This window comes from Epargyreus clarus, unplaced genomic scaffold (genome assembly GCF_041222505.1).
Source record: "Epargyreus clarus isolate Ecla_fem2 unplaced genomic scaffold, WU_Ecla_fem_2.2 ptg000021l, whole genome shotgun sequence".
Taxonomy (NCBI): Eukaryota; Metazoa; Arthropoda; class Insecta; order Lepidoptera; family Hesperiidae; genus Epargyreus; species Epargyreus clarus.
This window is the reverse complement of record NW_027332228.1, coordinates 7,584,535-7,594,587: the sequence shown is the minus strand read 5'-3', so window position 1 is coordinate 7,594,587 and position 10,053 is coordinate 7,584,535. Positions and strand designations below refer to the sequence as shown.

The 10,053-nt window shown below is 33.5% G+C and overlaps 1 protein-coding gene across 1 annotated transcript; it reads left to right on the top strand.

Annotated features, from left to right (window-relative positions):
* Positions 1-201: 201 nt before the first annotated feature.
* On the top strand, positions 202-9,100 carry LOC140750822 (luciferin 4-monooxygenase). The gene is made up of 8 exons (XM_073084547.1): positions 202-345; positions 1,806-2,013; positions 3,805-3,991; positions 6,747-6,912; positions 7,142-7,279; positions 7,419-7,544; positions 7,949-8,029; positions 8,924-9,100. Exons 1-8 carry the CDS (start codon positions 202-204, stop codon positions 9,098-9,100), a joined length of 1,227 nt encoding a protein of 408 aa, XP_072940648.1.
* The last annotated feature ends 953 nt before the right edge of the window (positions 9,101-10,053 follow it).

Genomic DNA, 10,053 nt, shown 5'->3' with positions numbered 1-10,053 from the left:
TAATAATTTAAGTAGGTAATTATTGAGATATGATATCATGCTTTGATTTAATAATGACAATTTTTGAAGATAAAGATATTATAAAACCTATATAAAGGTTGCGATAATCGATATCTTGTAGTTCAGTGGGTTTAGTGCTACTTAGATTTAACGTTTCTCTCTATGTGTTGATTATTAGCGATAGATAGTGAAAATCTCAAAATGCCGGGTGAAATTCATATTTGGACTCGCCTTCAAATGCTGAGGACGAAAGCGGCTAACAGATACAAAATCGAGGAAGAAAAATGTCATATAGGACACCTATTGCTAGAAGGCTTGCTGCATAGTCCAAGTCACATAACGCAGGTAAAAATAATGTATTTGGAAACGATACCTGAATTTAGGTATAATCTATTGTGTAATAGATAAAATAAATACAGACGTCATACACATTTTGGATTAAATATCTAGATAAGATCTGGACTACGAACATTCCAGAAATGTGATAATGCACCTGCAAAACCTGCTAAATTTATAAATCAATAAATTATTAATTACTCATAAATAATTTAAACACCTCTCGGAACAATACAAATTAATTTAATAATCTCCATAGCTTTTTTAACTAATCCCTCGAATAATCGATTGCGAATATTTTTGAATACTCTTTATGTTTGCACCACACATATTGCATGACTTTCACTACAACTTACTTTCATATATGATAATAACAATAATATATATATATATAAATAATTGGTATAACAGATGCTTCAAATAAGCGATAAAATTGTAGAGACATAGGGTGATAAACAATTTAATTGTAGAGATACTTTCACAACTTTTGTAATGAGAGTAAATTAATGATAATATTATAAGACCATCAAATTAAATTTGCATTTATCAGTCCCCATTGGAAAACTTTTACTTATTAAACTAAATTACCTAACATCCAATATTAGTCTTTCATTAACGAGTCGGTTAATAACTAATTACGTTGAGGTGTTATTTCTCAAACTTCAACTAATTAACATTAACTTTATCCTTTAGGGAAAATATTAACAAGTAAACCAAATTATCTAAATATATATAACTCAAAGGTGACTGACTGACATAGTGATCTATCAACGCACAGCCCAAACCACTGGACGGATCGGGCTGAAATTTGGCATGCAGGTAGATGTTATGACGTAGGCATCCGCTAAGAAAGTATTTGGTCAATTTTACCCCAAGGGGATAAAATAGGGGATGAAAATATTACTTCGTAACGCGAGTGAAGCCGCGGGCAAAAGCTCGTCTAACATAAAATTAACTTTTTGTCAGCCTAATAAATAGTGATATTACCAAACAGGTGCCGTCCCAAACTTAAACGACGACTTACGAAAATTGAAATGATAACGACGTACATTTAACAAATTGAATCGCGTGTAATACAGCCCAATGTTCAGAATGTTAAAGAACCGAATGGGTCAGACAATTTGCCCATTAAAACTTAAGAAAATATTTATGAAAGAAATCGTAGTAACTTCTTTGTCGAAAATGATGATTTAATCAAGTTCTTGCGATTATTATTATCACGATATCATACATATTTATACTCTATCCGGGTAGGCTAATTGGCCTCAGCAAAATAATTATGGAGATTATTAAACAACACTATAATTTAATGTAATTAGTTTCGCTAATCAATTAGACGAGTACATATCTTATTAACAAATTATTGCAAATTATTAGACCGTACGTATTATAATTATATTTTGATGTTACCATAAATAGTACCTACACAATCCTAATTACTAATTACTAGAAATTAATTAATAAAACAGATTGATGCTGTAACGGACGAGAAAGAGACCAACAAATCAGTGGCAACCCGTTCTGCTCAGCTTGCAAGTGCCATGCATAATTTTGGATTAAAAGTTGGAGATTGCGTGGTGATAATGGGCTACAATGATCTGAACCTAGTGGTACCCTTCTACGCCTGCAACTACAACGGATATCCTCTCTGTGCTGTGGACCCTAGTGCTGACGTCAGTAAGTGAACATCTCTAGTACACATAGACAGATAGAATATCATTTATTGCATACTTCAGTCTTACTCATACTTCAGATCTTAACAAATACACAATTATAAAGGTTAACCGTATTACACCGAATTAGTTTGGTGTGTTTTAAGAACACACCAAACTAATTCGTGAAAGAGATATAGGCTACAGTCTACTGCTCTGCCCAAATGCGGATTAGTAGACTTCGCAATCATTTGAAACTTTTTTACGGAACTCTCTGGTGTGTAGGTTTCCTTACGATATTTTCCTATACCGTTAAAACAAGTGATAATTAATTTCTAACAAGTACAAAACTTCTAAAAATTCTTAGGATTCGAATCTCGGAATGATAGAGCGAATTTCAATACTAGTGATGTGATTAGGTAATTACTGTTATACCCTAAACCAAAGGCTATCATCAATATTGTTCTCCAAAAAATAAATTACTTAACACCGATTTGATTAATACATACACACATAAATAGAAGTGTGAATAGAAGAACATGGGAATAAAACAAAACATTTTACAATCTGTTAAAACGAAAGACTGAAAAAAAACCAAACTCTTTTTCAACCCGCATAAATTTATCCTCGTTAATTACTGCAATAAACCATGACCAAATGGAGACGGAAGAAACCTTTTTGGTTCGACTGCGGTAAGAACGCTACATATCTATTCCTACCTTAAAAACTCCCCTTTTTATTTAAAAGGCATAGGATCTTATATTTATTCATATGTATGCAAGTAGCGACGCATGTGATCTTATAGATAGTATTTACCTTATTTGGAGTTCATTATAATAATTATTCCATTGACGCAAGTGATCTGTTTAAATCTATCGCATGACCAACTATGACCCGCGGTTTCATACTCGGAATATTTCATGTTTTTTTTACGCGGAACGTTAAGTAATTTTCTAAAATAAAAGTACCTAGCCTATGTTACTTTACTCCTTAAAATAGATATTACGTAACTGCCAGTAAAAGTTTCGAACATATACAGAACAAACAGACAGATAAACAAAATTTTAATACCTAATTGTTTTTTATTTTTCAAGAAGTACCGTCGGTATATATTTTCATATGCATTTAGTAAACGGCTGATATTTAAATGACTTCACTTTGAATTCTTTCTTTTTTATTTCATTTTAACATATAAAAATACTGCAAAAAGTGCATTGCATTCACAAGTAGGGACTTAAAACGTTTCAAAGCAGAAATGTTCGCTGTCCGATCACCAAACAACATTGTACGACCTGAATATAGGCGATTCTGTAGTCATTAATGGCTTCAACGATTTTCTGTTGCACTTTTCCTACGAATGCCATTACAGGGGATATTCTTTGTGAGCTATTGATTTCCAGCTCGGTCTTAAAACCTTTTAAAACCATTCGCCATAAAAGGAACAGTCATTTACGAAACTTTTGCCTTTTAAATCGCAATATTTAAAATGCAAATATAAAGTAAAATCTATGAATTTTGCGTAACCAGTTATTTCATACAATACCTTGTTGGCGGTAGGTTGCAGAATTAAAGCAATTAGGATGTGACTTCTTTTGTTAAATAAACTAGATAAATTGCACAATACTTCTGAAAAAGTAAAATGAAGCAAAATTGTGTTAGTGTAAATAAAAACATAAAAATGGAATGAAAATAAGACTATACAGTGTGTTGTTTTGTGGTCTAAAATTAACTTTTAATTATCTGACAAACGTCTGTAGAGACTTAAGTTTCTGATTCTGATTAGAGTGTAAGTAAAACAATTTTCTATTTGTTACAGGGGAAATCGTGAGTTTGTTCAGTTGTATACGCCCTAAACTAGTATTCTGTCCTAAATTCAAAGAAGAAGATATTAAGGAAGCTTTAAGAAAGAACGATCTTCAAGAACGTATTGTGTGTTTTGACGACAAAAACAACAATTTGGAAACTTTCGTTCAAACTCACAAAGGAACAGAAGTTGGCTTCAAGTAAGTATTTTTTCCATATTTATATTAAACTAGTGGTGTCCGCGGCTTCGCCCGCATTTTAAAGAAATAATATGACAGACATAAAACGGATAATTTGTACCTGCATTGGAATGACAGTGGTGCCATCTGTCGAAAATTGGTCTTACCAACTCCCAAACCCTCGTGGGCTCTTGGACGACAACTTTTCTAAAGATCATCACTTGATCAAATACGTAGTTTCTGATTCTATAACTACTTACGAATTAAAAATTAATTTAAAAAAAACCTTTTCCCTCGGACTAAATTGTGAATCCAAACCATTCTCAAGTCCCCTTGAACACACACAACAAATTTCATCAAAATCAGTCCAGTCGTTTAGGAGGAGTTCAGTGACATACACACGCATATAAGAAATATATATGTCGGAGAAGGACGGCTCTCATCGACATCATTGATAGAATCTATAGGTTTTGTGGGCGTTGTCATAGGGTAGATGCAGGCACAAATACAGTAATCACAATATTTATTGTTCTTTACATTTATGACTTCGGATTTACAAAATAACTATACTATGCTACTAATATTACTTTACAAACAAAGGATTTGAGCAGCAGGTTCAAGGTAGTGACTACACGCTCCAAAGCACAACGAAATAATGATCCACCTCGATCACTCACATCAGTTCTTATCAAAGTTTCCCCACCGCGCCGCCACATATCTCGACCCCACTAGAGACCTCTTAAAAGTCTCTGCTCTGATTCTAATACGAAAGCTATACAATGACTTCGATTGATCAAGTACCAATAACATTACTAAAATACTAAAGTAACAGTATAGCTAAAGCTATATTAAATAACTCTGACTCTTCCTCCGACATATATAAAGATTTTAAGGTATAGTTAAAAGTCAATTTAAATTCAGTACTTACACAACAATGGAACCGAAGAACACTAAATATCCATCATTTTATCGGTGTCTGCTTTGGGTTCCAAATAATACATTTACTAATCCACACAATTGTTTAATTTCCAAAATTTTAGTTTTACAATTTACTATTTTCCATTACTTTAAGTAAGTCTACCACTGATAATCGAATAACAATGTAATTGAGTACATTATTCTTTTAAAGTATTTTATTATGTATCTACTGTTTTAGAGTTTTAATATATAAATAAATATTCTACTACTAGTTTATACCACTTTACCTTACCTTTACGTTTACCTATTTTGATATAGCTAACAATCACTAGAATAAAAGTACCTACGAGTAGTACCATTGCCTGTACAATCAAGCAGTTTTTGTACAATTAGAAATAAAATCACTATTCGGTAGCGAGTTTTGATAAGAAAAGGATTGCTGATTTTGTAAAAATAATTCGTGGTACTGAAAATGTCCCTGGAGGTTGTTGTACGTCTCTTATTAAATCTTGCCCCTTTTGACGTCAACTTGTTGAATAAGCAAGACCAAAATGTACTTGAATTTCTGTACAAAAGGATTTTACGCTTTGTCTTTATCGTAATTAAAGAAACCGTAATTTGTTAATTACTGTAATTGTAAGTAGTGTCTTCCATAATAATAAATACGAGTTACAAGTAAAACCTTAATATTTTCTGTGATTACAATTTCACGAATTTGTAGATAATATTCCGCGTATTAAATTATCATAAAAATGTTTCATTAGACCAATTCATTATTAAGAATAGTAATTTGAATATTATGTAGAGGCCTAAAAATGTGTAATTTAGGAGTCGCTTTTGTTATTTAATAAAATGGATTTTTTTCAGACCCGCTGAATTCGATCATTCGACAACTACCGCTTGGTACATGTTAACCAGTGGGACAACAGGACTACCAAAAGTGGCTATAATACCTTTTGACACTTTACTTAATGCTGTTGGTTGCTGGTGGTTAGTATTACTTTTTAAATATAATACGGTATCCTCGTTAAACTATTACTGCCCCTCTTTTTTATAACATAGGTGTATCAGACGATCATGCAGTCCACCAGATGGTAAGTGCCTACTGCCGCTCATGGAGAACTGTAATCAACCCCAGATGGGATTATATTCCTACCTGAAGTCGGCCACAGACGCGTCGCTACCCCTAAAGATAAGGTGTTGCAAATGTCCATAGGCGACGGTCACTGCTTTCCATCAGGTAGCCCGTCTGCCTTATCGTTAGGTTACATATAAAAAAAGACTAAGCTGGAACGCCTTGGAAAATGATGTCTCCCATACCACATCTTTCTTTACCTCATAATAGCAGAACACTGCTATTATGAGGTAAAGATAGGTGTGGCGGTGGTGTCGCCGGAGTCGAACTACAAAGGATTCTGCCACCTTCACCCTTCTCCTCTCGTAATGAGAGGAGTTTAGAGCATTGTCCACCGCGCTCATCAAATACGGATTACTTCACAAAACCTGAAGAACATTCAGACATGCAGGTTTCCTTACAATTAAATAAAATTATTACAATTAAATTAAATAAGGAAACCTTACATAATTTTCCTTTATATTTCTTTATATAATTACAAGATTGTAATTATCATTATATCAGATAAAGATCATAGATAGTCGTATTACGTCATAATGTAAGCTCATTAGCACGTTTTTATCTTGACATTGTAACATTTTAAATACCTCTAGGAAACTGGAAAAATTGTAAGCACCTAACTATTCGCCGATAAAATTCTGCCTTCCATCACTTAAAACTTGCTTTAAAAGAAAACTTACTTCTTATACCGCTACTTTTATAAAAATACTTACCTGCTTTCAGGGAAAAATTCTCAGGTGAAATCAAGACTTGCATGGCAATGGCTACAATTCAATGGCTATCATCTTTATTCTACTTTGTATCCGGCCCACTAAGGCATTACACGAGGGTTCAATCGTCAGCTCCACTCACTCCGCAACTCCTCGTAGCCCTTATCAATAAATATAAGGTGATAAATTACTTCCCATTACCAATAATTTATTTTCGCTCACCAATATCTCTAAACAGGTGATTTGTGATCACAACAATATAATAAAGATTAAAAGCTTAACAACGATTACTGGAACCAATATACCCGATAAGTTAATGACTGATAAAGCCAAATGGAGTTCTGATATGTTATCTATCATTAATCACGTACTGGGAGCAAGAAAAATAATATCTTCGATATATTTCAGCCAAACTCAACCGCTTGGACGCCACATTTGCTGAATCAATTTCTTAAAGCCTCAGAGAATGTGTGTGACTTATCGTCGTTCAAATACATTGCTATCGGTGGCAGTGCCATCGAAAAACCATTACTGGACAAATTTCAAGTAAGTACGCACTTAACTATACCAAACATACGTAGCAGTTTCTCACGGCTATACGAAAAGTACTTAAGGGTTTGGTCCCTTTATATTTCAGTCTCTTAACGAAACATTTATTTATGTATTATTTATGGTCTTTTTGCAGCAAAGATGTGGTGCGTATCTTTACTTAGTGTACGGTATGACAGAACTTCTAGCACCAGTTTTTGACTTCGTGGATGAAACACCGTTCGGTTCGACCGGATTGCCAATGAAAAAATTCCAGTACAAGGTCTGCATTGTGCACATAATAATTATAATGAGTAATAGACCAAGCAGCAGTGATAGCCTAGTGGTTAAGAAACGCGGCCTCTCGATCGAGGGGTCCGAGGTTCAAATCCCAGGCACGCACCTCTAATTTTCAAATTTATGTGCGTATTAGAAATTAATTATCACTTGCTTAAACGGTGAAGGAAAACATCGTGAGGAAACCTGCATACCTGAGAGATAAAAATCTTAAAGGTATGTGAAGTCTACCAATACGCACTTGGCCAGCGCGGTAGACTATGGCCTAATCCTTCTCATTCTGAGAGGAGACCCGTGCCCAGCAGTGGGACAGTAATGGGTTGATGATGATGAATAGACCAAAAATTCCCATGCTACATTATATCAACCTTTTTATATTTTAACTTACAGATTGTAGGCGACGAAGGAAAAATTGTAGATAAGCCTTTTGAAACGGGTGAGCTCTGGATTAAAGGCGATGGCTTTTTTAAGGTAATTCTATGATAAGGGTCTGTAGCTTAAATGTAAAACCGTAATCCGTATAAATAAATTCCTTTTCTCATCTGTCTCTTTCCCCAGTAATAATGTCTTGCCAAATAAAATTTTAGTTTCAAACGTATCTTTAACTACGAAGTATTTATTATACGAGTATTATGTTTGCAAATATAAGTATTATTACTTAAAGTATTATATGCTGCGTATATCATATGTTTATTGTTTTTTACGCGAGATATGCTTAGAATTTTAATAACAATAATAGTAACATATAATAGTAATCATATTACATAAATTATCTATAGAAATTGGGTAAATGAATAGAATTAAGAAAGACACGAATTAATAGCTGTAAATGTGTTCAAATCTTAAATGTTTTAACAGTCAAATTAGTGAAGGTTGTAGAGCTTAACGATACTATTGTGGCGGCAAAACTGCCACACTTATTTTCCCTTAATGCTATCACTGTAGGGCTATTGTGTTTTGGTGTAATTGGTGTGGTAAAACAGAATTACTTATACGAGGCCTGCCAGTTAGTTATCAGGTAGTCACCCGTTAGTAATTGACCTTTGCTAGGACTCTTACCGTATTTAAAGGTACAGTTGTCCATGGGAGGTAGTAACTACCTAATATCAAATTAACTGCTCGGGAATATACTACTTTTAACTTTATGTACAGTGACGAATATACAATTTTGAAAGAAAATAGTTTGACCATTACGAAAAGATTACTACACGTACCTTGTAAAAGACAAAAATATACGCTTTATTTTTCCTAATATTCCAACATAATGTTAATGTACCTAAAATATTTTTTCAAATTCGTTCTATAGCATTCGATAATTATGGCGTTTTATTTGTATGATAGTAGTAAACACACATTTTATTTCAGGGATATTACAATAACCCAGAAGAGACAAAACGAATCCTAACTGATGATGGATGGGTGATGACAGGCGACATCTTCTACAAGGACGAAAAGGACTTCTACTACTTCGTTGAAAGAAAAAGATTGCTCATCAAATACACTGGCTTATGGGTACTAACAGTTTATACATATTTTAAATGAAATTAGCAAATTAATGACTTAATGAGGTGATCTCTTAGAACTTTAGAGTGGGTATCTGCATCTATAATTGGCTTCAGATAAGACCCCTGTTCTATATAAAACTAGTTACAGATAGGCTATAACAGTGACCTCTTACCATCAAGGGGATTGCACGTTCGTTTAATACATCAACCTTATAAAATACTTTCAAACAATAGTATTATGTATAATCTCGCTGAAATAGGAAAAATATAGAAAAATCATATTATGATGAGAATTATAGAATGTATACCAATGTAAACATTTGCATCTAAAACCAACTCAAACAGCGAGCGAATTAATACCAAAGTAGATAGCAAAACTAGAAAAACGGTTTCTCAAATAAACTGAAATAGCGCACACTAATCTACACGTCGTATCGCTTGAAACAAATAATACGTATCGATCACAAGCATTATTTTAAAGGACGTCGCGTACAAAATGCGGGATCAGTCAGCGTGAAGTTAGCGAGACTTATTTCCCTCGCGCTCCAATTCGTTGACGAGAATGTCTTGGGTGACGCCAAACAAAAGTTTTATGTTGCAAGTAAGAAAGAAAGAAATGTCTCCCGTGGCATTGAAGTGCCTGAACAACACGTGAGGGTTGATCTATGTTATCTGCGTAATGACGAAAACATCGCCATAATAATTCATTCATTACAATAGCAAAATATTATTTAACAAAGGTTTTGCGTTAGTCGAATATCAGGATTACTTTGATTGTTGTTTTATCATGTTCTGCAATATATAACAAATCAGAAACATGTACCCAGAAGAGATAATGATTTAAATATTTTTTAAACAGAAACCAATTTTTTAGATCGTTTTAGCGGTATCTTAAACTACATTTGATCTATTATAATCGCGACAATAAATTTATAATGACTTATTTCTTTCACAATCTTTACCGACATGTTTTAAACGTCCACAAAATAC